Source organism: Crocuta crocuta, unplaced genomic scaffold (assembly GCF_008692635.1).
Source record: "Crocuta crocuta isolate KB4526 unplaced genomic scaffold, BGI_CrCroc_1.0 scaffold228, whole genome shotgun sequence".
NCBI classification, from domain to species: domain Eukaryota; kingdom Metazoa; phylum Chordata; class Mammalia; order Carnivora; family Hyaenidae; genus Crocuta; species Crocuta crocuta.
In genome coordinates, this window is record NW_027532820.1 from 1519440 (window position 1) to 1547023 (window position 27584).

Sequence of the window (27584 nt, forward strand, 5' to 3'; positions counted from 1 at the left end):
CTCTGTGTTGACAGCTCAGAGTCTGGAGCCTGTTTCAGATTCTGTATCTCCCTCTCTCTCTGACCCTCCCCTGCTCATGCTGTCTCTCTCTCTCAAGAATAAATAAAACATTAAAAAAAATTTTTTTAAGTAAATAAATAAATATTTTTTTAAAAATATTTAATTAGGGGCGCCTGATTGGCTCAGTCGGTTAAGCGTACAACTTCAGTTCAGGCCATGACCTCACAGTTTGTGGGTTTGAGCCCCGCGTCAGGCTCTGTGCTGACAGCTCAGAGCCTGGAGCCTGTTTCAGATTTTGTGTCTCCTTCTCTCTCTGCCCCTCCCCCGCTCACGCTCTGTCTCACTGTCTCACAAAAATACATAAATGTAAAAAATTTTTTTTTAAATCTTGAATCAGACTTAATAATTTGGTTCTGTTTTTTTTTTAATAAGAGGATATTCATCCAGACTATGATGTCAGATAAATCAGAGAGAGAGAGAAAGGCTAGAGATTAAGATTCCTAGCTAGTTTCCACACTAGTTGTGTGACCATGGGCAAATCGCTTCACATATCAGGGTTTATTTCCTTATCTCTAAAACAGGAATGTCATGGAGTGCCTGGGTGGCTCAGTCAGTTAAGCATCCAACTTCAGTTCAGGCCATGATCTCACGGTTCGTGGGTTCAAGCCCTGTGTCAGGCTCTGTGCTGACAGCTCAGAGCCTGAAGCCTGCTCTGGATTCTGTGTTTTCCCTCTCTCTCTGCCCCTCCCCCTCTCATACTCTGTCTCTCTCTCAAAAATAAGTAAACATTTTAAAAAACTAAAAACAAAAAAGGAACGTCAGACTGGATGATGCCTAGTTTCTTTTTGGTTCTGACAATCAAGGACACTGAAATTAATTGAAGTTTACTGTATAATGTAATTAGACTGAATGAATTCACTAAGAAGTGTTATAAAATGTCTTTGCCTGGATCGAGGAAAGGCAGCTTTCTTGGGCCCAGAAGTTGTAATACCAGATTTGAGGCTCTGCCTTGCAGATTCATGAGTCTCTTATTTGAAAAGGATTGCTATAGGGGTGCCTGGGTGGCTCAGTCAGTTAAGCATCTGACTTCGGCTCAGGTCATGATCTCACAGTTCATGGGTTTGAACCCCGTGTCAGGCTCTGTGCTGACAGCTAGCTCAGAGCCTGGAGCCTGTTTCACATTCTGTGTCTCCCTCTCTCTCCCCCTCCCCTGTTCACACTGTCTCTCTCTCTCTCTCTCTCTCTCTCTCTCTCTCAGAAATAAAACATTAAAAAAATTTTTTTAAAAACAAAGGGGATTGCTATTAACACTTTTTCCTACTTGATTAAAATATTTATATTCCAGAATGTTAAACATCAAGAATACTTCTCTAGGGGCGCCTGGGTGGCTCAGTTGGTTAGGTTCTGACTTCAGCTCAGGTCGTGATCTCGAGGTTTGTGGGTTCGAGCCCCGTGTCAGGCTCTGTGCTGACAGCTCAGAGCTTGGAACCTGCTTGAGATTCTGTGTCTCCCTCTCTCTGCCCCTCCCCTACTTGTGCTCTGTCTCTCTCTGTCTCTCAAAAATAAATGTTAAAAAAAAAAAAAAATTTCTCTGAAACACACCAGTGTTTTCCTCCTGACTTCCCCACATAAGAATAGAGTTGACAGCACCCTGGAGACAAAAGACCCCAGCAGACTGAGCTGCCGACCCTTCCCAAGGTTATGGTGGTGGTCTCCACTTAGGAAGGTGGAAGGTGGAAGATGTGGTCTTGCCAAGCTTCTGCCTTTCTCTCCCATGCTGGGGTTTTTTCTCCAACCTTCTCTCACCCTTTTCTCTGCAGTTGGAAAGATCTTTCAAGTTCATGAGAGAGGCTGAGGACCAGCTGAAGGCCATCCCCCAATTCTGTTTCCCTGATGCCAAGGATTGGACTCCTGTCCAGCAATTTACCAGGTATGTGCTGGCATCTCCCTTCCCACCCCCAACAGCTAAGGCAAGAAGAGGGGAGGGGGGCGGCGTCACAGATGGCAGATGCCGTAATCCAGTCCTACCTTAAGTGATCCTGATGGGCCCCAGGCTAGAGATTTTCCCTCTCTGTGTTTTAAAACTTCCCTGAAGATACAAATCACCTTGCTAAGCATGCCCCCTGAATGTGGGCGTGTGTTTGGCTCATAAGCCTCTGTGAAGGACAAAAGTAGTTCTTGGTCTAAGAGACGCTAGAGAAACATTACCCATCACACTTTCCTTGTCCCTTTTCCCTAGAAGCATTGATCGCCCATCCAGCTGTTACTCGGACTGTGATAGGTTTACGTTTCTGCTTTAACCCATGTTGTTACATGTTACATACTAAAATTTCCGTTGTCGGGTGTTCCAGCAATTGACCAAACTCAGTAGGCTGTGTGTGCTGTGTTGAGGGACGCCGTGTTCCTTGAAGCTGGCCCAGCAGTCTCCGAGGGCAGTCTGAGCCCCGGGTGGCTCTGAGGAGACAGTTCTCGGGGCAGTCACCCCAGGGGCAGTTCCAATGGGGGGCACAGAACTGTCCCAGTCTTCAGCTGCTCCTTCACTGAGTCACATCCCTAGAGCAGTGGGGGCCGGCTCAGCCTGGAGGTCCCGGAGGGCAGGAGGCATGGCAGATGCTCCGTCGGTGACTGCGGTTTCGGGCGACGGGACGGCTCGGGTGATGGAAAGCTCCGAGAGCTCAGGGTGGAGAGAAATCCCTCATTCCTCTCCGGATACACTGGCACTTTGGGTCTCCCTCTCCCTGACACAGACCCCAAAACTGTAAGCGCACAGAGGCCCTGCACAGAGATGGACGGGCAGGAGGGGGAAGCGGCCCTTTTTGACGGCCCCCTTCCAGAATGTCCCATGATGGCTCACCATCTCGTGTCTTCTGTCTTGTTCTGCTCTGTAAAGCACTTTTGTTTCCCCAACCACAGCGAAACCTTCTCGTTTGTCTTAACTGGAGAAGATGGGAGCAGAAGGTTCGGTTACTGCCGAAGACTGCTGGTTAGTACGCTCAGCTCTCGGTCTGCAGGGGAGGCAGGACGTGGGGCGGGTTAATCAGGAGAGTTAAAAACATGGAAGATTTGGGGGTTCACCTAAGTCTCACGGGTAGAAAGGAACAACAGTTCTGTCTCCCTTAGAAAGAAAATACTTGCTCCACTTTTTTTTTTGCCGAATAAAAGTCCTTTCTATCCTTAAGCCAAATGTCCTTTCTAATAAAACGTGCTACCACAGACCCAGAGAGCTCAGGGGCAGCAGTGAAGCATCCGACTTCAGTTCAGGCCATGATCTCACCATCCGTGAGTTCGAGCCCCACCTCAGGCTCTGCGCCAACAGCTCAGAACCTGGAGCCTGCTTTGGATTCTGTGTCTCCCTGTCTCTCTCTGCATCTCCCCTGTTTGCACTCTGTCTCTCTCTCTGTCTCTCTCTCTGTCTCTGTCTCTCTCTCTCTCAAAAATAAAATAAAACAAAAATTTTTTTAAGTCAGGATCGGATTCCGATGAAATGACCATGCTAACCCATTTCCGAGGTTGTCTTTTTGAGACCTACTCTTTTGTTTTTTGAGGTTTTTTTACGTTTATTATTTGTTTTTGAGAGATATAGACAGACAGAGCACAAATTTGGAGGGGTAGAGAGAGAGGGAGATACAGAATCCAAAGCAGGCTCAAGGCTCTGAGCTGTCAGCACAGAGCCCAACACGGGGCTCGAACTCACAAACTGTGAGATCATGATCTGAGCTGAAGTCGGATGCTTAACCAACTGAGCCACCCAAGCACCCCAAGATCCATTCTTTTGAAAATCTTCAGTAGTAGCAAATCATTTCCCACTGAGTGTATTTGAGTCTTTGAAATAAGCTGATATATTTTAGAATCAAGAATAATGCACAGCATATAAAAGGTATATTCAGTAAATATTTGTTGAATTAATAGTGAATAAAAAGTATGGATAGCAATTTTAAAAATTAATGGGAAAAAATAAAAAGTTTAGTGGGATAATTTTTTTTGATAAAATTAGTTTGACATAGTGAGATTGATTTTCATTTTGGTTTGAAAATCAGCTTAAAAAGCAGTTTCCAAAAAGGATTTTGAGGAATGATTTCTGACTTGGAATTATCATTACAATAAGCAACATATGGCTTCAGGGTCATTCCTTAAGAGGAACCACAGTGATCTGGGTTCAAGTTCAGCCTCCTTCCTTTATTGCTCCTTCCTTTATGGCTCCAAAGGCCATTTTGAGCACCTACTGTATGCACTACACCTTTGATTTGGTCCCTTCAAGAGAAGAAAAATATATATACTACATGGCCAGAGTGCTCCCCACTTATAAAATGGGGTATGGGTAAAGGTACAATATGTGGGAACATCTGGTACATGGTAGACACTTAAACATGTTTGGGTTCTCTTCTCTGAAGTGGTAACACTCATGATTTCCTTGCATTTCACCCCAAAAAGCCTGGTGGCAAAGGGAAGCGTCTCCCTGAAGTTTACTGCATCGTGAGCCGCCTCGGATGCTTCAGCCTCTTTTCAAAGGTGAGGACCAGGGCCTCGGCAGAGGGAAGACATGGGAAATACCTGGACTCCTGGTATTTTTTTAAGCGTATCCTGACATATTTTCGTTCCCACTTCTCTTGTCACTAATATTGGAAATGAGAGCTGATGGTTCAGGGCCCAGGAAAAGGGGATAGGGGGAGAGAGTCAAAGTAATCGCAGTGGAGGATGGAAGGGGTGGAGGATATTCCCAGAATATTCCTTATGGTTTACTTTCATACTTCTCAGCATTGTCTTTTGTCATATTAGCTTTTGCCTGACAGAAAGACCACCTCCATGGACGGATGTATAAGTATCCATGTATATGTATGTGTTGTGTGTGTGGGAGATTTATTATTGTGATTATACTCTAAATTTATCAGTCTTTTTTTTTTTTTTAAAGATTTTTTATTTATTTCTAGGAGAGAGAGAGAGAGACAGCGTGAGCAGGGGAGGGTCAGAGAGAGAGGGAGTCACAGACTGAAACAGGCTCCAGGCTCTGAGCTGGCAGTCAGCACAGAGCCCGACGCGGGGCTCGAACCCACGAACCGCGAGATCATGACCCAAGTGAAAGTCGGACGCTCAACCGACTAAGCCACCGAGGCGCCCCTAAATTTATCAGTCTTAATATAATTTGGTCCTGTCTTTGGGAAGATGAACCAACGTATCAACACCTAGGAATTGCTGTATTGAATTGGCTCATCCAATTTGGTGGGTAGAAAGAAGCTAATTACTATCATATATGGTAATCTTAAAAATTAGGTATAATCCAGCATTCATTTCCTACATTAACCAGACATGACCATCTAATCCTACATTGATTTTAAATTCTTCTTGAGCATATATTTTAGTCTGAGCTTTCTTTTGAGAACTGAAGTCCTAGGTCTACAGTCCATGGATGGAAAACATCATTTCCTCAAAGCATTCTAAAATAAGTGTACTTCCTGTGCAGCATCCACTTACACTCAGAAGAAGCCTGACTTCTACTTATAACCTCTAGCATTGATAGAACTTGTACTTCTCTGCAAGTCTGTTAGACATAAAGAATGATATCCATGTATCTGTGTTCCTACCTCCATTCCACTGAGGTGGGAAGCCTTTTACATTGAAGTTGGTTATTTGCGGACTCTAGGGCAGTTATGCATTGCTGCTCATGCAGGTCTTGCCCAGCTGGGTTGTTTAAATTTTTTTTTAATATTTTATTTTTGAGAGAGAGAGAGAGAGAGAGAATATAAGCAGGGGAGGGGCAGAGAGGGAGACAGAATCCACAAAGCAAGCTCCAGGCTCTGAGCTGTCAGCACAGAACCCAACATGGGGCTCGAACCTGTGAACCACGAGATCATGACCTGAGCCGAGTCAGCCGCTTAACCAATTGAGCCCTCCAGGCGCTCCCCTCAGGGGGATTTTAAATGTAGAAATAAGGCTGTAGGTCAGTCGTGGCTGCTCAGAGAATGCTTATGAAGGGGAGAGGTGGAGCCGCTCGCGTGAACTACCCCAGCATCCCATGACACCTTCAGAATTCACACGAGCCCCATTGTTCTGTTGTGGACAGAGGACGACAAGCAAACAAACATGTTAACATACCATATGATGTACACTTCTGTGTTCTCATGGCGGTTTTGTTACCGGGGATGCTGTAGGAACATGTATGATCGCTTGCCAAAGACCACACAGCAGATATGCTGGATAGAGCCAGAAACACAGCTTTGGTCAACTGATCTCTGTAAACTCGACCTATTTCCAGGTGAGGGACAAGGATGACTAAGATGACAAATTGTCCTTTTGTACAGAAAGAGGAATTGGGGCGCCTGGCTGGCTCAGTCAGTAGAGCATGCAACTCTTGACCTCAGGGCTGTGAGTTCAAGCCCTACACTGGGCCTGGAGCCTACTTAAAAGACAAAAACAGGAAACAAAGAAAGAGGCATGATATTTAAGAAAAACGGCTCTCAAGAGGTCCTGGGTGGCCCAGCCGGTTAAGTATACGACTCCAGCCCAGGTCTTGCTCTCGAGGTTCATGGGTTCGAGCCCCACATCGGGCTCTCTGCTCTCAGCTTGGAGCCCGCTTCAGATCCTCTGTCTCCCTCTCTTTCTGTCCCTCTCCTCCACACACTCCTACTCTTTCTCTCTGTCTCAAAAATAAATAAATGTTAAAAAAAAAAAAAAGAACATCTCTCAGAATCTCTGAAGAAAGGAATATCATTAAATATTGCACAGTCACACTTTGTAACAAACCACAGTAGCTTAAAGCAGCAATCATTTATTCTTACAGACCTGCAGGTCAGCTCAGCTCAGCTCCCCTGGGCTCACGCATGTGTTGGGGTTGGCTGGAGGCTGGCTGACCTCTCTGCTGTAGGCTGCAAGGCTGGGGTTGGGGCTGGCCCACATGTCTGTCATCCTCCGTGGACAGTGAGCCGGCCCGTGCGTGTGGTTCTCCTGGCTGTGGCAGAGGCCTCCAAGGCCGAGGCTTAGACCTTCTAGGCTTAGACCTTCTGCCTCAGAGTTCTTCATCCTTTTTTTTATTACCCCCAGCCAATGTTTTAAGATTTTCTTCCCCCTGTGGGGCACTTGGGCAGCTCATTCAATTGAATGTCCGACTTTGGCTCACATTGTGATCTCGCAGTTCGTGAGTTCAAGCCCTGTTCCAGGCTCTGTGTTGACAGCTCAGAGCCTGGAGCCTGGTTCGGATTCGGTGTCTTCCTCTTTCTCTGCCCCTCCCTCTCTTGCACCTTGTCCTCTCTCTCTCAAAAATAAACAAACATTAAAAAATAATAAAAGATTTTTTTTCCCTTTCATTGCCTCCCCTCATAAAATTCTTTTTAATTTTTTGTCATATTATTTTCTTTTTGTTGTGCTAAAATATACATAACATAGAAGTTACTATTTTAGCCATTTTTTAAGATTTTATTTTTTTAATGTTTACTTATTTTTGAGAGGGAGAGAGAGAGACAGAGCATGAGTGGGGGAGAGGCAAAGAGAGAGGAAGACAGAATCTGAAGCAGGCTCCAGACTCAGCTGTCAGAACAGAGCCTGATGTGGGGCTCGAACTAGCAAACTGGGAGATCATGACCTGAGCTGAAGTCAGATGCCTAACCGACTGAGTCATCTAGGTGCCCCTCAAGATTTTATTTTTAAGTAATCTCTACAACTTACAACCCCAAGATCAAGAGTCTCTTGCTCTACTGACTGAGCCAACCAGGCGCCCCTTCTTTAGCCATATTCAGTGTATAGTTGATTAGCATTATGTTCATTCACATTGTGTGCAACTGTCGCCATCATCCATCTCCAGAATTTTTGTACATCTGTGAACTAAAACTGTACCCATTCAACGCTAACCTCTCCATTCCCTTCTCCCCTGAGGCCCCTGCACCCACCATTCTACTTTCTGTCTTTGTGAGTCTGACTACTCCAGGATCTCATGTAAATGAAATCGTATACTTATCCTGTTGTGACTGGCTTCTCTCACGTTAGCATATGTCCTCAAGCTTCATCCATATTGGAGCATATGTCAGAATTTTCTTCCTTTTTAAGGCTGAATAAGTCTATTGCTTTTATGTATCACATTTTTCTTTATCTGTTTATCCATAGATGGACATTTGTGTTGTTTGCACCTTTTAGTTCTTGTGAATTATGCTGCTCTAAACATGGCCATTCAGATATCTGAGTCCCCGCTTTCAAATTTTGGGGGTATATACCCTTAAGTGTGGAATTCCTGGACCATTTGGTAATTCTATGTTTAACTTTTTGAGGAACTGCCATATATACAATCTTTTTAATTTTAATAGTAAATTTTATTTAACCCATATAGCTAAAATACTATATATTATGTCAACATTTAATCAGTATAGTCATTGATATTTTACATTCTTAATTCTGTATTTTGAAATCTATGCAGTATTTTACATTTATAACACCTCTCGGTTCAGACTAGCCATATTTCAAGAGTTCAATACCTACATGTGATATTATTATAAATGGATTTTTTTAATGTATTTATTTTGAGAGAGAGAAAAAGGAGAATGTGAGTAAAGGAAGAGCAGAGAGAGAGATAGGGAATCCCAAGCAGGCTCCGTGCTGTCAGCCCAGAGCCTGACATGGGACTTGATCTCACAGACCATGAGGTCCAGATCTGAGCCAAAATCAAGAGTTTGATGCTTGGGGCACCTGGGTTGCTCAGTTGGTTAAGCATCTGACTTCAGCTTAGGCTGCGATCTCATGGTTAGTAAGTTTGAGCCCTGCATCAAGTTCTCTGCTCTCCCTACTATCACACAGAGCCCACTGTGGATCCTCTGTCTCCCTCTCTCTCTGCCCCTCCCTTCTATTAAAAATAAATAAGCATTTAAAAGAGAGAAAGAGAGAGAGAGAGAGAGATGGGGCACCTGGGTATCTCAGTTGGTCAAACATCCAACTTCGGCCCAGGTCATGATCTCATGGCTCCTGTCTTCGAGACCTGCATCAGGCTCTGTGCTGACAACTCAGAGCTCGGAGCCTGCTTCACATTCTATGTATCCCCCTCTCTCTGCCCCTCCCCTGTTTGTGTTTTCTCTCTCTCTCTCAAAAATAAATAAATAGACTTTTAAAAAATGTATGCTCAACTGACTGAGCCACCCAGGTGCCCCTATAAATGGCATTTTTATTAAAACTCTTTGATCCACAACTAGATTATGGAGGGTCTTACATTTAGACGTTTTAGAATAACAGTTTTCTTGAGATAAAGTTTGTAAACCATAAAATTCACCCTTTTAGCACATCCACACGGTTGTATAATTGTCACCGCAATTGTAGGACATTTTTATCACCCCAGCAAGAAACCCCTGTACCCATTAGCAGTCACTTCCCAACCCTAGTAACCTCCAGTCTGCTTTCTGTCTCTGGATTTGTCTCTTCTGGACTTTTTATCCGAATGGAATCACACAATAAGTAGCCTTTTGTGACTAGCATGTCTGACTTAGCCTGGTATTTCCAAGGTTCATCGCTGCTGGAGCGTGAATCAGTATCTCATGCCCTGTAATGGCTGATTATGGCGTATACTGGAATATCACATTTTGTTTATCCACTCATCAGACATTTAGGTTATTTCCCCTTTTGGGCTATGATGAATAATTCTGCCGTGAACATCAATGTACCAGTTTTTGTGTGAACATATGTTTTCACTTCTGTTGGGTAAATGTCTAGAAGTGTAATCACTAAGTCATATGGTAACACTATGTTTAACCTTCAAAGGTACTGCCAGACTGTTTAGCAGATGCGCTAAACATTCGCTATTACACATTCCCACCAGCAGAGCCTGAGGATTCCAGTTTCTCCACTCCCTTGCCAACACTTACTATTGTGTCTTTTGGTTATAGCCACCCTAATGGGTGTGAAGTGGAATCTTACTGTGGTTTGGATTTGTGTTTCCCTGATGGCTACCCCCAGAGAAATTTTAATTCCACAGATACACTGTATATCTTTTTATGTACTGTCGCCCCTTAAAAGGCTACAAACCATTGTAATATCTAAGTTTTTTTCATCACCACCCCCAAGAGCCAATTTTTCTCTCCTTAGGGGAGAAAAATGCTCCCTTAGCATGTCTTAGCCCAGTAAGTTACATGTCCAAATTCAAAGTCAAGGGGGTCAGGGAACTTCACCCCTTTGGTGGAAAGAACTGCAAAGGCACAGGAGGGGTACCTAGAGAGGAGATTTGGGACAAAAGCATATGGGGTGAAAGACCCTTTAAGTTTGGCCTGATGAGGACAGCAGGGCTTCCCCTGGGTTCTTCCGTCGCTGTGCTGGGCCCATGTTCGTCGAGAACAGAGCAGTACCTTGGTGTCCTGAGGTCAGGATAGCTAAGCTGCTTTGGTGACCCCTTGCAGATCTTGGATGAGGTGGAAAAACGGCGAGGCATCTCTCCTGCCCTGGTGCAGCCCCTCATGAGGAGTGTCATGGAGGCGCCCTTCCCAGCACTGGGCAAGACCATCGTGGTCAAGAACTTCTTGCCAGGATCAGGAACTGAGGTAAGCCGTCAGATTCCTATTGTCTCCTAGAGGAGAATGGCCCAGCCAGCCAAGTCCCAGAAGATCAAGCGAGGGGCTGGCTCATCGCCTGAGGCCACATTCAGGTGCATATGAAATCCACCCTGAGTCCTGTCTGTCCATTCCAGGATTCAGTCCCGGACAGCAAGCCCAGAACTGTGTCGTGGCAGTGTATGGTGTCTCTTTGCATGACATTGGCCCCACAGGTCAGGGACCTGCATTCAACATCCTCAGCTTCTCTTAATAGCCCATTACACTCATAGATTGTATTTGAACCCGTTTATGGTTTTGGTCTCCATCACCTCTGTAACTCCATATTGTAAAACAGATTCTTTACAGGGAAGACAAGTTCAGGTACTACTTTTTATTCACCTGTCTAGGACTTGGGGGCATGTCCCCTTCCTTGGCTGGGTTGGGATTTAATGCAGGACTTTGTTTTCATCCTTCCCATTCCCTTTATATGGCCCTGTGGACATCAGAAAGCACATCCCATTCAGCCTGAATATCTGTTTCCAAAAGCCCTTGAAAAAGTGAGCCGCCTCTGAGATGGGGGAGGGAAAAGGATAGGTCTAGAATATTCTGCAACAGCTCACCTTCCCAGAACAGAGAGGGACATTCTCCCTGTTGCTGGAGAATCTTATACTGTCCTCTACCAGACGCAGGAGCCTTGGCCACAGGGGTGTTAACATTAACGGGCCCCTCGATGTGGGCAACACAGGGCAGGTGCTCTGCTCAGAGTAACACATCGGCCTGTGAAGGAGTCAGCTATTAGAAAAGCAGGAATGCCTGGGTGGCTCAGTCAGTTAAGCGTCCGACTTCGGCTCAGGCCATGGTCTCATGGTTTGTGAGTTTGAGCCCCACATGGGCCTCTGTGTGGACAGTGCAGAGCCTGCTTTGAATTCTGTGTCTCCATCTCTCTTTGCCCAACGCTGCTCGTGTGCGTGCTCTCTCTCTCTGTCTCAAAAATAAACATTTTTTTAAAAAATGTTTTAAAAAAAGAAGAAACACACACACAGGAGTAGTGACTTGAGATGAATTTGGGAACATTTCACCAAGTACAGAACGAGAGGCTGTGCCCACTGAGCATACCAGCTGTAAGACACGTGGTAACGAAGGGATTGGTATGGGGTTGGGCTCATCGAGAAACACCTTCTAGGGTAGGTGAATCTTGAAAGAGCTGCTTGGACTGGTCGGTCCTTCTGTGTGAGCCCGTGACTCCACTGCAGCCGGTAGTATTCCCTTGCGAGGCAGACGCTTTCCCCCGGGACTCTGAGTGATGGGGTATCAACAGACATGGAACTCCCAGGGAGGAGGTGGTCCAAATCGGTCATCACCAGCTAGAGCCGCCAGCCGTTTCAGAGTCAAGGGCCATTGACTCTGCCACCCTGTCTCCCTGCCTCCAACCGAACTTTCCTCACACTCCACTGTGAGAGAGTCCCCACCAAGTACACCCGCACCCCACTCTCCCCACTCTCCCGGGATCTTTCTTTTCCCCAGTTGCTTTGTCTTCCTTGTTTTTCCTTCCCTTTTCCCCTGCCAATGGGTGCCCCCTGCTGAGGGCCTCAGAGCCCCGGGCCTGCAGTGCGTGCAGCCCCCTCCTCACTCTGCTCCTCTTCCCCCTGCAGATGATTGAGCTGTGCCGCCCGCTCGACTCCCGGCTCGAACACGTAGACTTTGAGTCTCTCTTCTCCACTCTCAGCGTCCGCCACCTGCTCTGTGTTTTTGCCTCCCTGCTTCTGGAAAGGAGGGTCATCTTCATCGCAGACAAGCTCAGGTACTAACCTTGGCCTCTGCTAGCAAAGTGTCTGAACGACAGTCAGCCCCGGACTGCGTGACGTGTGTAGGGCCGCTGATTGCCCGGGACTGCGGAGGAAGCGCCTCGGAGGGAAGAGCGCGGGTCAGTGGGCAGCGCAGAGTGGAGATTTGTCAGGCGCAGCAGCTGTGAGAAACCGGGCAAGCCCGTGCTTCCATACACACTACCTGGTTTGCAGTCTACCTTCCACCCGCTCCACTGTGTGCTGGGCGCTGGGCCGTGTGCAGAGGGATGGGGCGCTCGGCCGTGTCCTGTGTGCCAGGGGATGGGGTGCTGGGCTGTGTGCCGGGGGACGGGGTGCTCGGCAGTGGCCTGTGTGCCGGGGGACAGGGTGCTGGGCTGTGTGCAGGGGGACGGACCGCTCGACTGTGTCCTGTGTGCCGGGGGACAGGGCGCTTGGCCGTGTCCTGTGTGCCAGGGAATGGGGCGCTGGGCTGTGTGCGGGGGGACGGGGCGCTCGGCCGTGTCCTGTGTGCCAGGGGATGGGTGCTGTGCTGTGTGCCGGGGGACGGGGCGCTCGGCCGTGGCCTGTGTGCCGGGGGACAGGGTGCTCGACTGTGTCCTGTGTGCTGGGGGACAGGGCACTCGGCCGTGTCCTGTGTGCCGGGGGACGGGGTGCTGGGCTGTGTGCAGGGGGACGGGGCGCTCGGCCGTGTCCTGTGTGCCAGGGGATGGGTGCTGTGCTGTGTGCCGGGGGACGGGGCGCTCGGCCGTGGCCTGTGTGCCGGGGGATGGGGCGCTCGACTGTGTCCTGTGTGCCGGGGGACAGGGCGCTCGGCCGTGTCCTGTGTGCCGGGGGACGGGGTGCTGGGCTGTGTGCGGGGGGATGGGGCGCTCGGCCGTGTCCTGTGTGCCAGGGGACGGGTGCTATGCTGTGTGCCGGGGGATGGGGCGCTCGGCTGTGTCCTGTGTGCTGGGGCACCAAGTGCTCTGCCATGTGTCGGGGGACCGGGCACTCAGGCGTGTGCCAAGGCACTCAGGGCAGAAGAGACAGAGTGGTACTGCTGGTTCTCAGTCCGGCGGGGGGCTCGGTTCTAGAAGTGAGCAGACCACACGGCACCGTGTGGTAAAGGCTTACCAGAGCAGTGCTTCTAGACAGCGAGGAGGTCACTCCTCAGAGGAAGCCAGTTCTGGCTGAGTCCTAAGACTAAGAGCGAGCAGAAAGCGCATTCCAGGCAGAAGAGCAAGGCAAGGAGGCGGGAGGCCGAGCATGACACCTTCAGGATCTGTGAAGCAGATCGCTGCGGCTCAGCCCGGAGACGAAGGAAGGCCCGGTGGGAGGCAAGGAGCCACGGTTCACAGCCCGCTGCAGGGCCGTGCTAAAGCACAGGCATATCCCAGAGGCATCCCTTCCTCTCGGTGCTAAAATAAATTACACAGAATCACACGCACCTGCTTGCCGCTTGGTGGGCTGCCCCCCGGATCCTATGGGTTACACTCAGTGCTTTGTAAAGCCCATATCACAAAGCAAGGAAGAGCCAGAAGGAGATACAGGTAGGGATTCGAGTTAATTCTGAACTAGAAAAAAAAAAGAGTTCCTGGCATTTTCCTCCTTTTAAAATACCGAACCAGAGCCTTCTTTGCTTTGGAAGTGAGGGCACAGCAGCAGGGGTGGTGACTGAAACCCCACCAAGGGCTGAGATGTGGGGCCCAGGCAGAGATGGGCCATCAGCCAGTGAAAGCAGATGAGGCCAACCCAGGAGTCCATCTGGAGGGAAGCAATGCCCGAAACACAAAAATGGAAGAACTGTGGTTTGCAGAGGAAATCTGACTCCCGAGTCTGGAAAACAAAAGGGAGGAAGAGGAACAGGGAAAGAGGAGTGGAAAGGACAGAAGGTATGCACGTGGAGATCATCAGGAATGTGGCAGGAAATGGAATCCAGTCCTCTCGTCCCGTGCCAGCCCATCTGGTCATCTTGGTGATGCTCCTCTTTGGACAACAGCCACTTGGCTATTCCCAGCCCGCTCCCACCGTGGCCTTTAGCGAGCTGTTCACTTTTACCGTGTGGTTGTTACACTCCCTGTACCTGGGATCCGCTCAGGAAGCGGGCCGGCGCTCGGGCTGCAGCTGGTGCTGGGCACTGGCGGCTCTCCAGGCTCGCTGGGCGCTGGGGGATTCAGACGGGAGAGTTCTCAAGGTTGGGGCTCTGGAAGCTGAGGAGTAATAACCCTTCAGTGGCCAGAATCGGATTTCATGGACATTCTAGTAGCTGTCTGTATTCTCTGGAAGCCCCAGAAGTAGAATTCTCAGGCTCGGCCATGGGGGAGGGGAGAACGGCGAATCTCAGAAAGGCCTAGCTAGGCTAGAAGTGATTGCCAGCCAGGTAAACCTGCTGCCCATCAGGAACTGAGATGGAGCCAGACAGTCCCCCGAGGAGCTTGCTTCTGGGCTGAAGATGTCAGGCTGCGGGAGGCCCAGCCTGAGAAAATGTCCCGGAAGATGGGCATGGCTGGGAGGAGCGTGCCCTCCCCAGGCTTCCTCCCGGGCAGAGGAGAACGCAAACTATCATCTATTTTTCTTGTCAAAGTACCGTGCAAGAGAGAAGGTGGGAACAGAAAGGGTCAAAGACCAATGCACCCCTGAAGGGCAACAGAGTGCACGTGTCAGTGTCAGGGTGTCAGGCTCAGGGGACCAAGACAGCCAGAAGTGCTGGGAAGATCTCTGGGAAGAGACAGCCACCTCTCCCCCCTCCCTGGACAGATTTCTGGGTTGATGGGTTGAAGCCCCTCCCACAGAACTGCTCCACCAAGAGACAAAGGAAAGCAAAGGAGCCCTAACCCTATGAAAGGACCCTGCCCGGTGGCATCTTGGCTCGTTCTCCCAGCCCCTCCCCTCCTGCTCTGGAGCAGCTTTGGGGGGGGGACAGGTCACCAATGTGGTCAGGCTGGAAGGATTTGGAGTGTCTCTTCCCACCCCACCTTCCACGGTGCCTGGTATTCTGCCGGTAGAGACTTAGTCCCTTCGAAGACTAAGCAAACACCCTTGAGAGGGGAGAGGGGTAAGATGGCGGCCAAGGATGCTGCAGGGACATGCAGAATGGCAGTGCAGTCCTCGGGTCCAGGGCTGGGCCACAGTGCAGCTAACTACTGTGTGTGTGTGTGTGTGTGTGTGTGTGTGTGTGTAAAATACCTTAATTACGTTTTTAAATCCCTCTTGGCCTTCAGACTTGCACGTCCACCTCTCATCACACAGGATGCAGGGCCTCGGGGTGCCCCCCCCCCCCCCAGGAGGGAGGAAGCCTGAACATCCTCAGCCACTGGCCTTGGGTCTCCTCATTATGAAACAAGGGCTTGTCTGCGCCCAGGTCCCTCGTCACTCTGACTGCCTCCTTGGGCTCCCGTGTCACGTTGTCCCCAAAGGCAGCCATACTTTTCCTGTTACAAATGGCTCGGGGCGTTCTCTCTCTTGCCCAATAAACTCTCTTTCTGTCCAACACCAGTTCCGCGCAGACCTGAAGAGATGGAAAAAAAATAAAGACCCACAGAGCTAAGGCGGGAAAAGAAGGAAACAGCAGGCGGGAGCCCGAGGACGGCGACAGCAGGCCCCGCTGGGAGCACTGGGATGTTGCCTCTGGGCCAGGCTCTTGGAAGCGTTTGACCTGTATTCTTTCAGGCTCCTGACGACTCAGTCACATAGCTTCTGTTATTCGGAAACTAAGAAGCACCCAGAGGTTAAGTCACTTTGCCCGAGGAAGCCAGAGGTTACTGGGAGCGCTGGGACGGGGGCAGCCTGGCTCCAGAGAAAANTGAGCAGGGGAGTGTCAGGGAGAGGGAGACAGAATCCGAAGCAGGCTCCAGGCTCTGAGCTGTCACCACAGAGCCTGATGCGGGGCTTGAACCCACGAACCGTGAGATCATGACCTGAGCCGAAGTCGGACGCTTAACCAACTGAGCCACCCAGGCGCCCCAGGAAAGTCTTTCTTAAAACATGCCATTAAGAACCCCCCCTTGTGCTTGGCAGTTAGGCTAGAATGGTCTGCAGAAGAAGCTGACACGTCTGTGGTTTTCTCCCCAGGCCCTCCCTCTCTCACGGCCTTCAGCTGGGGCCCAGAGAGGCAGGAGGGTCTGGGTGACCCCCACACTCCCTCCTAGCCCTGGAATTCTCTGACTGCACTGTCAGAGTACCCCGGGCCTCCTGGGACTGTGCTCCTTGGCAGCTTGCCCTCCCAGCCACCCTGGCCCAGAACCTGCGAAGGGCCCCATTCTTTTTTTTTTTTTTAATGTTTTATTTATTTCTAGGAGAGAGAGAGAGAGAGAGAGACAGCATGAGCAGGGGAGGGTCAGAGAGAAAGGGAGTCACAGACTGAAACAGGCTCCAGGCTCTGAGCTGGCAGTCAGCACAGAGCCCACACGGGGCTCGAACCCACGAACCCCGAGATCATGACCTGAGCGAAAGTCGGACGCTTAACCGACTAAGCCACCCAGGCGCCCCTGAAGGGCCCCATTCTTGACCCAGGACTCCCGTCCTCAGGCCTCCTGTGCTTTCCAGAACATCCCCGGGGACGACCACCTCATGTGTCCAGCTGTGCAGTGGGGGAGGGGACCGTCTAATTCCTGCAGGACCCCTCCAGCTCAAATGCTGCGTGATTCTATGAACATGCTGCTGGAGAAGGTCAGCACCACAGCCCACACCTCGCTCCCTCCGTAGGCTCTCTCCTCTCCCAGGTTGATCGGTTCAGTAGAAATCACCTGGAAGCCTGTCCCAGGTGCCTCTGTGATTCTAATCCCGGACGCTTGAGAGCTGCCGAAGTAACTGTGTGCTCATCGAATGCCCCTCTTAACATCCCTTGGGTTAAAGACAAATACACACCACGTTGTGGGTCCTCTCCAGGATTCCCAGGCCTCTGCCCTAGACTGTGCCCAAAGTCGGGGCCCTCTGCACCTCGTTTGCAGCTTGTCTACTTCTGGAGGCCTCAGTTTTGGGTTTTCCTGATCCTCAGTTGTGACCCCGTCCCTAACAGGCCAGCTAAGCCCGTACAGGGAAGCCTGGCTCACCTGCAGGAAAGGGACATGGCTGGGGTACCCGACTGGCTCCGTCAGTGCAGCATGTGACTCCTGATCATTAGGGTTGCAAGTCTGACACCCACATGAGTGTAGAAATTATTTACAACTAAAATCTTGGGGCACCTCAGTGGCTCAGTCAGTTGAGCGTCCTGACTTGGTTTTGTTCAGGTTCTTGATGCCAGAGTTGTGTGATCGAGCCCCACATCAGGGTCAGTGCTGAGCATGGAGTCTGCTTGGGATGCTCTCTCTCTTTCCCTCTCCCCCTCTCACTTTCTCTCTCTCTCTCTAAAATAAGAAATAAAATAGGAGTGCCCTGGTGGCCCAGTCACTTAAGCGTCCAACTTCGGCTCAGGTCATGATCTCGCAGTTCCTGAATTTGAGCCCCGCATCGGGCTCTGCTGACAGCTCAGAGCCTGCAGCCTGCTTCAGATTCTGCATCTCCCTCTCATGCTCACACTCTGTCTCTCTCGCGAGAAAAATAAACATTAAAAAAAAATTTTTAATAAATAATAAAATAAAAGCTTTTTAAAAAGAGGAAAAAGTGACATAGCTAATGATCAAAGCACAGAAACTCCACCAAAGAACATCACATGTGTGAAACTGCCGAGTGAAGAAGCCAGGAGCCATGTTCCCCTCTCCGTCCTGCTCTGCTTGCTGGCCGACCCCCCAGGAGCACCTAAAGCCGTCTGATTTACGGGCAAGGAGCCACAGGGAACTGATGGGTTCTCTGGCCAGGCCATGACAAACTAGGGCCTGGGGGACAGTGGCTTCCTGCAAGATGTGTGACCTGGGAAGGGGTAGGAAGAGAGCCTCCTGCATAAGCTCCAGCGGAGGGGGGCTTTCCTGCCCCTCACTGGGCACGGTGCTCCCATTCCAGCTCCGTCCAGCCAGGCATGGAAGCAAGCCTCCCCCGTTCTCCTCCCCCCAAGCCTTGTGACACCGCAGAAGAGCGCATGAGAACAGCACCCGCCACAAGCTTGGGAGTGGCCGCATGGCATCCCAGGGTGGACGCCCGCCTGGGCCTGCGTGAGGTCCGGAGTCACGCCGTCAACCCCTCCCCGGCCACTCGGCCTTCATTGCAGGGAGTCTGCGTGCTGCAAGCGGAAATAGCAGGGACTTGTGGCAAATGCTGAATGAGTTATAAAAGAGTTTTAAGTGGAGCCAAAAATCTATCACACTTAGAATAACATCTTTGCTCCGTTTCATCTTCAGGGTGGACCCTGAGTGTTTCTTAAGGCTCTGTGAAGGCGACGTTTTGACAGATGGAAAGCAAAGAATGTTGTTGTGATGGCTTGTTCTGTTGTCATAGCAACCCCAATAAATATTTTCTCATACCCCTTTCTTCATTTCCCTGATGATTAACATTTTGTTATTTAGTTTGTTAATTTCAGTTCCCAAAGTTTTGACTACATCTACAGACCAGGCCGAATAGTAAAGTCAGCGCTGCACAGAAACAAATCTGTACAAAAGTTGCAGATGGGACAGAGTTTTTAACACTCAAGACATTCACTTTTTATCTTTCTGGCGTACACGAAGGTTAGAAGCCAAGCAACTGCTGGCTAATGACAAGTTGGATCAGGTGGTCACGTCTTGATAGATACTGGAGTTTGCACCTGGTCTTCGGCACCTGGGTAACTACACAGAGAAGTTCGTAGGTGGCCGTGTGTTTTCATCCTTTTGTGTGCTCCTGTTGATCTGTTGTTTCATCAATTTCGGTAAGCCTAGGCCCTCTGTCCCGCCCGAATCAGTTGTGCTCAGCAGTGCTTACTGTCTCAGAAAAGGTTGGGTTCATGAACCCGCCCTCTCTAGGCAGATGAGCTTGCCTGAGGCCTACCTGAAGTTTCAGTAGCTGCCACCTTGGTAGCCTGGCATCCAAAATAGTACTTCATGGGGCACCTGGGTGGCTCAGTCAGTTGAGCATCGACTTCAGCATAGGTCATGATCTCACGGTTCAGGAGTTGGAGGCCTGCATCAGGCTTGGTGCTGACAGCTTGGAGCCTGGAGCCTGCTTCCGATTCTGTGTCTCCTGCTCGCGCTCTCTCTCAAAAGCAAATAAACATTCGGATGCCTGGGTGGCTCAGTCAATTAAGCGTCCAACTTCAGCTCAGGGCATGATCGTGGCCTGTGGGTTTGAGCCCCGCGTCGGGCTCTGTGGTGACGGCTCAGAGCCTGGAGCCTGCTTCCGATTCTGTGTCTCCCTCTCTCTCTGCCCCTCCCCCACTCGCATGTGTGCGCACACTCACTCTCTCTCAAAAATAAACATTTAAAAAATTCAAACTATTACTTCAGGGAGCACCTGCGTGACTCAGTAGGTTGAGCGTCCAATTCCGGCTCAGGTCATGATCTCACAGTTCATGGGTTTGGGCCCCACGTCGGGCTTGCTGCTATCAGCACAGAGCTCACTTTGGATCCTCTGTCTTCCTATCTCTGCCCCTGCCCTACTTGCACTCGCTCTCTCTCTCTCTCTCTCTCTCTCAAATAAATAGTAAAAAAAATTGTAACAAAACAAAAGCAAAATACCACTTCAGAGGTCCTCAGTATGGCTGACAGAGATACACACATTTAAGATACTATGAGGAGCCGGATTTGACTCGCATAACCACAATTGTCTTCTACTTCAGAGCCATCTCAGGGTCACATGCCGCCAAGCGTGCTTGCTTGTGTTACCGCCTTCTTCTTCGGAACTGCAGGGACTCAAAAGCTCTCCACTGCCTTTGTTAGTTTCCCGATGCGACCTCACCTTTCCTTTTCTGTCCTCTCTCTGCTGACGGGCCCTAGAATTATCTCCTGATGGCCAGCCGTAGTTCTTTTCAATTTCCAGCTCTTCCCAGCTCCTGGCGTTCTCCCATAGATTTGTAGTTTGTAAACATTAATGCCGGAAGGAGGTTAGAAATTATCTAGTCCATTTTACTTATTTAACAGACGAGGAAGTTCAGGGCTCTTACCTGAGATAGATCATACAGGGAATAGCAGACCCAGCTGTACTGAGGCCCGTGCTGTGTTTTCTTGGGTTTTTTCTTTTTCTTTTTCTTTTTTTTTTTTTTTTTAACTTGGCTACACGTCCCTTCCAGGTTTGCAGGTAAGGTCATAGCAGCACACGGCAGCCAGTGCACGGCGCCGTCCACCCCCCAACAGGTCCCCGCAGGCACCAGAACAGACTGAAGTTCACCTTTCACCCCGGTGCCTGGGATGATGCGGCAGGAGAGGTGCCCTGCTCGGGGTACTAACGGATGCTGAGGGATCATTCTCCACATTCCTAGGGAGTCTGTCTAACTCAGGAAATGCATTGCTGACTTTTCTGGCAGCGTTCTACATACAGGAGGCTCTGAGCTCTGTCCCTTCTGGTTTCCAGATGAGTTGAAAGGTCGCCGAGCATAGTAGCTGCCCCTCGTGGCACAGGGACTTGGGTCCGCCCACAACCCAAGTGCCCCGTCCAGGAGAACCGGAGCGTGCACGGGCGCATCCCCGTGGCTCTGGGCCCACGCTTCCACACTCACGAAGCACTGCCAAGTAGTAAAGCTTTCCCGGACCTGGCCCTTCTCCCCCATGCCCAGCTTTAAACCCGGTGGCCCAGCCAGCCTCGCACGGGGGCATCCTCTCCCTCCCCTGCTTTTGTACAAACCGATCACAGCTGCAGGCCGGTGATCCCCCCTCCACCCCCGCGGTGACACAAGCCAGCTGCCAGGGCTCTCCTCCAAACTCCCCGCCTCTCCTCCGACCAGCCCAGTGGACGCGCAGGGAGGCGTGTGAGCAGCTTGCTTGAAAAGTAATCCAAAAACCAAAAGCCTGTTCTTCCCCTATTTCCAAAAACCCCTCACCCCCCATGGAGACTCCTCTCACCTTCAGGAGTCTGGGAATAAAGCGTCATTAGCACTTGCAGCAGAGACTGAGGAAAACACAGGCTACACCTAAAATAATCCCTTCTTTCTTCCTCTACCATTTATTTTGGGGGAAGAGTTGTCACCGTACTATTTGCAGAATTCGACCTTTCCTTCTAGTGTTTCAAGAGGGAGAGGTGGGGTTTTTTTGGTTTGGGGGTGCTTTTTTTTTTTAGCATATTGATGTGGGCTAGTGAGCAAGAGGAATGAGCCGCCCCTCAGCCCTGCCCACCTGTGATGGCGAGCACCCTGCGCTCCCTGCACCCGCCAGGGGTGCTGACGATGACCAGGTGCAGAAGCAGGCGGCTCCAGCTGCAGCAGCCCATCAGAGGGCTTGAGAACAAACAGAACCCGCTTTTTCGAGAAACAGCCGTGGCAGGGCCTGCCTGCGTGGCCAGCAGGGCACCTGGCTGAGTTGTCATCGGGGGTCCCCTTCAGAGCTGAATTCTGTCCACCTTCATCTCCGTGCATCCCAGCTGCACGCGTGAATCGGCTCTTTCTCTGTAACACGTATCCCTCCTCCAAGGTACGAGGCTAGCCCTGGCATCGCTTATCATGTTCCCCGACCTGTTCCACTGCCCTGCTCGTACAGCCGGTGCACCCTCTCTGCAGCCAAACGGAGCCTGCCTGACCTCTGGGGGCCTCCTCCCGCTTGGAGATCCCCTAGGAGCCCCACGGTGCTCTAGCAGCAGGGAGAAGCGAGCCACCCATCACGCTTTCTCATTTCAGCCATGAGGCCCCAAGAAAGCAAAAGGGCAGAGGACCTTTTCTTTGAGTTGGGGGGAAAAGAAGCTAAACTGATTTATTTTTCTATTGCAGTGATTGAGAAAACCACAAAAGGCTTCTCTCTGTGCCTCTCCAAGCCTCCAATTCCTCTCTCTGTATCTCTTCACTTCTTCCAGCCCCCAGGCCCCAGGGTGCTTCACTCCCCACCCTGAATTCAGGGGTCAACCTCAGCCTAGGTTTCTTTAGCTATAAAATTCAAAAGAAGGGACACCTGGGTGGCTCAGTCAGCGGAGCAAGTGACTCTTGACCTCAGGGTTGTGAGTTCAAGCCTCACTCTGGGCATAAAGCTTACTAAAATAAAAAGAATTTTTCAAAAGAAGATGAACTCTATCCTTAAGGTGGTTCCGGGTTTAAAATTCTGTGGTTTTATAACTTCTCTGGGGTCAGAAGTGCTTACAGCACCACTCTGAAGTGTGAAAGCACCTCTTCAGCGTGAGCACCCGCATTTTTTGTTTTCCGTTAGCAAATGGAAAGTGAGAGCCTCAGAGACTGCTGAGGGGGACTCCGCAGGGACCCGCCACTCTCTCCAAGTCCTGTGTAGGAGCTCACAACAAATGTACTGTAAAAAGAGACAGATTTCTTACACGAGGCTTCCTTCAGGGAATTCTTTCTTACCATCTCTTTCAAGATCCCTCTAGTTACTTGGGAGTGAAAGCCAAACTCCCAGTAAAAAAAGGAACACACCAGAATTCCGGTTGAACCATCACTGTCTACCTTTCTGTCAAGTCCAGCTCTTCGGTTCAAACCATTGGCTTCAGAGCCTTTTTATCACAGACCATGATGCGAAATGCTTTTCACGTTCAGACCCAACACGTACACCGCATACGTACACACAGAGTTACAACTAAAACAAAACGCAGCACATGCTCTTTGTGCCTATTCTTTCTGTTGTGGGGTGTGTGTGTGTGTGTGTGTGTGTGTGTGTGTGTTTTAATGTTTATCATTTTTGAGAGAGAGACAGAGCGTGAGCAGGGAGAGGAGGAGAGAGAGGGAGACACAGAATCTGAAGCAGGCTCCAGGCACTGAGCTGTCAGCACTGAGCCCGACGAGGGGCTTGAACTTACAAGCCATGAGATCATGACCTGAACCAAAGTTGGATGACCCACTGACTGAGCCACCAGCCCCTTTTTTGTTGTTTTTAATGCTGATCACAACCCATTAAAATTATTTCAGGACCCAATGATGGGCTGCAAAGTATAGTCTCAAGAAACCTGCTCTGACCCCACTATCTTCTTTAATGTTTTAACGTCCTTCTTATTTTCTCAGCTGTGTCCTCACAACTATAGTATGTGAGCAAATCACCTTTGTAGACTGGTCACACACGGACGCAGGTTAGTCCTAAAACTAAAAAATTTTAGAACAGAGTAAATTCAACACATTCATTATCAAGAAAATTAAATGCAAATGGTGTGCAACTCACTGGAAGTATTAACATTCCTGACTATCTCAGAGAAAGTGATACTTTAGGAAAAATGCTTCTCTGTTTTGAGAGAAGATTTTTCGGAAGACAGAAGTCACCCCAAGCCACTGGCTGAATGATTGCTGTTGCTCTCCGTGGTATAAGTCCTGACTTTATTCTGGGTCGCTGTTACTCAAGAAGGTATTACATACTTTGTATACCTCAGTCTTATAAAGAACGTATTATAGTGATAAGAACGAAATCTTGGGGTAGCATCTTTCTCATTTTGGATAATTGGAAGAAGATAATTAGAACCAAATATCAGGGCAACACGTGGGTGCTGTGCTAAGAGGCATTTCATGACCCCACTGAGTATTCAGAGAGTGGTGGTTTGCGAAGACAGGGAACAGGAAGGTCAAGGGGCTTATGCTGATAAGTGAACAAGATTCAACGTTACTTCTGTTCAGTTCGGGCCCCTTCCCCCCGCCACAGGTGGAATGGAGAAGAGGGCTGGTATGTATTTTAAGGATGTTCAGGGTGTGCCAGATTCATAGGAACTCCCTTAGAATGTAAGTGATTTTTTTTGCTATTTTTTTATTGTGGGAAACTATACATAGGTTTATTATGTTAATCATTTTCGAGTACACAGTTCAGTGGCATTAAGTATATTCACAGTGTTTGTAATCCTCAGCACTGCCCATTTCCAGAACTTTTTCATCATCTCGAACTGAAAAGCTGTCCCTGCGAGGCAACAACTCCCCATTCTCCTCCCCCAGAGCCTGGTAACCTCTGTGCCACTCTGTCCCTATGGATTTGCCTGTTCTGAGTCCCTCATGTAAGTGGAATCATCCAGTATTTGTCTTTTTCTGTGTGGGTATTTCACTTGCTAGCCAGAGCTAAGCGATTCCACTAAAATGGGCTTCGGGAAGTTTTATGACAGTGACACTGCAGGCATACCTCATTCTGCTGCACTTTGCAGACACTGTGTGTTTTTACAAGTTGAAGGTTTGTGGCAACCTGCGTCAAGCAAGTTTATCGGCACCATTTTTCCACCAGCATGTGCTCCCTTTGTGTCTCTGTGTCACATTTTGGCAACATCTCATAGTAATTTACATTATCATATTTGTTATGCTCATCTACGATTGGTCATCGTGACTCACTAGAAGCTCAAAGGATGGTTAGATTGTTTAGCAACAGACTGTTTTTTAAAGTATGTACATTGTTTTTTTAGACATAATGCTACTGCACGCTCGCATACGGTATAGTATAAACATAATTTTTATATGCAGTGGGGAAAAAAAAAAAAACATTTGACCCTCTAGCCCAAAGATATGTGCTTGAGTGTGGGGGTGTGGGACAGAACCCACAGTATCTCCAAAGTATGCATGCCTTTGTAGGTGCCTGACATCACTGGGAAACCAGAAAGGGAGCATTCATCTACCCAGAACTCCACTTCCTTGCAACTGTACCTAAACAGAACACAGCTGAAAACTGGGGCAAACGTTAAAAAGGTGGCCGAACAAATCAAATGCTGGTTACAAGGCTTGTGCCCTGAGAAGGATGCTGTGTACTCAAGGGAGAACCCGTGGGCCCTCGCTCTGATTTTATTCTTATATTACACATGTTTCTAACAAGCTTCTGACATTTCGAATCCCATGGCATTTTAGAAACAGCATACTAGAATGTGAACAGAGAGGTCTGGCCCCAGCAGGCTCACCAGCAACAAGAACCTGCAGGGAAGAAGAGAGAGTGAGCTCTTGCCCACCCTGGGAGGCTGCCTGGCATCTCTGTGGCACAGTGGGGCTGATATTCCAGATGACAGCCCAGGGCAATCCACCCATTCACCCAACAGACGGGGCATGAGCTCAGGCTCCTCACAGAGCACTGGGGACAGTGATCAGTGGGGCTCAGGGCTTGCGGGTAAAGGCTACACCATGATCATTATTCTTCAAGAGAGAATCCCGATGTTGTGATTTTTTGTTAAGTTTTGAATTTTGAGTAAACGGTAACTAACTGCACACAAGTTTCATGTTGACACAGGAGAGGCTTAGAGTTGACTGTCACCATGTAAATGCCAGAGGAGCCCCCCTGTTTGCCCTGATTGCACCTAGGTATTTGCGCTTGGCTGAGTGAATGTGCGGAAGGCAACAAAGAAGCTCATGTTCAAATATAAAAGCATCTTCAATAAGAGAATCCATGAGCATCCATGAAAAAAGAGGCTTTCGTTGATGTAGAGGGATACAGGGAAGTGGGGTGAAAGTGAATGATTTGGTCAAGATATTACAAAAATGTAGCTCGTGGCGGCACCTGGGTGGCTTAGTCGGTTTAGCATTCAACTTCATCTCAGGTCATGATCTCAGGGCTCGTGGGTTTGAGCCCCGCATCAGGCTCTGTGCTGACATCTCGGAACCTGGAGTCTGCTTCGGATTCTGTGTCTCCCTCTCTATCTGCTCCTCCCCCACTTGCACTCTCTCTCTCAAAAATAAACATAAAAATTTTTTTTTAATAAAATAAAAAAGAATGTAGCTCACATGTGAAGGCACACTAGCAGAAGTTAAGCTGAGGCCTTCAGTCCATCCTTCTGGCTGTGTGTCCATGCCACACGGGCTCCACGTGCCTGATATACTCTGTGTTAGGACCGTGTTACATGATGTTCCTGGTTACGCGCGTGACGCCTTTTCTGACCAACACGCCTTCCGGGAGGAATGCCCACGTTTGTCTCCAGCCTCCTGCACAGAGGCTGCCCCCGCTCTGAGCCCGGGCAGGCCCTGTCGGGAGCTTCCCCTGAATCTGCGCCTTCTCCCCTTCCCTCCCCTCCCCTGCAGCACACTGTCCAAGTGCGGCCACGCGATGGTGGCCGCCATCTACCCGTTCACCTGGCAGCACACCTACATCCCCGTGCTGCCCCCCACCATGATCGACATCGTGTGCTCACCAACCCCCTTCCTCATCGGGCTGCTCACCAGCTCGCTGCCTCTGCTCAGGGAGCTGCCGCTGGAAGAGGTAAGCTCTGGGGGTGTCCCGTTCCCTCCCTGAGGGGGCAGGGGGGGTGTGGGCTGAGGCGCTGCAGGCACACAGGTAACAGGGGACCCCGTGGCTCTGTCTGCTAGGCATGTCCCCCCCCCGGCCCCCTCAGTGGACCCTTGGTGACCACAAATTCAGTTTTCTCCCCTAAATGGACCTACTGGCCTGAGAAGGGCAGACATCTCCAACTTAACCAGGTGTTAAAACGCTTCATCCAGAAGTAGCCTCACCCAGAAGGGGCCATCTACCCTCTCCTCTCTCGCACTCCCCAACGCTGGGAGGTGGGCGGGGAGCCCACAAGAGCTAACAGTACCTGGAATTTATATTCGGACTAATAACAAAGCTGACAGATTGTGCAAACAGGTCCTTTTTCATATCAGTTAAAGAGACAGCAACCGAAATGTGTTTAATCATCCAGTTCTGGGTTTCCAGGTTTGCCCCCAAGTAGGGAAAGTCCTACCTGGCATTTCCATGGGTATTTAGCCTCAGTCCCTTCCTCTAAATAATCTCCATCCTGTGTCCTGGGAGTGCCCAGCACTCAGAGAGCGAACCGGAGGGGCCTCACTGATGCCACTCACTTCCAGACCCCCGGGGGGACGCCTGTCCCTGAAATTCGTCCCGGGGCCCACATGTGGCTCTCCTCATTGCCCAGGTAGGCCTGACGCCCCATTAAGCATTCACCAGCACACTTAAGGTTTCTGAACGGCAAGGAGTTTGTCCGGGTATCGTGTGATCCCTGCAATGGCTCAGTTCAACCCCAGAAGTGGGAAGCGGAGCTCTCCCTCAGCTCCTGGGCTCGGTCTCTGGGATGTGTTAGAGCCTGTGTTTCCAGCTGTTGGTGACAACATGGCAGCCATACAGGCCCATGTTCCCCCATCATAGCCAGTGTGGCCCACGCTGAGGCCTGAGTGAGGGCCTCACTCACAGGGTCACGGAAGCAGAGCCCAGCATTTTCCTGACCTCCCCTAGGGCCTCACCTGCCTCACACAACACCTGGCCCCGGATCTCAGTCCCTCTGCAAGGAGGCAAGGGGAAGGTGCTCACCCTAAAAGCTTTGACTAACGAAAGCCCAGTTGGATACACTCCCCTGGGCTTCTCTCCTCCTATCCCGTTAAGAGAAAGGACAAGACCACATGGGTAGCCGAGAGGAGAGAGAGCCCTGG

The 27584-nt window shown here is 49.9% G+C and overlaps 1 protein-coding gene across 1 annotated transcript in view; it reads left to right on the forward strand.

Annotated features, from left to right (window-relative positions):
* The window catches only part of DENND2A (DENN domain containing 2A), an 82203-nt gene that overhangs the window by 46817 nt on the left and 7802 nt on the right, over positions 1–27584 (forward strand). Inside the window, 6 exon segments of the mRNA XM_077781073.1 lie at positions 1821–1930; positions 2914–2983; positions 4432–4509; positions 10359–10499; positions 12143–12291; positions 26223–26400. Coding sequence (XP_077637199.1) covers positions 1821–1930; positions 2914–2983; positions 4432–4509; positions 10359–10499; positions 12143–12291; positions 26223–26400 — 726 coding nt within the window.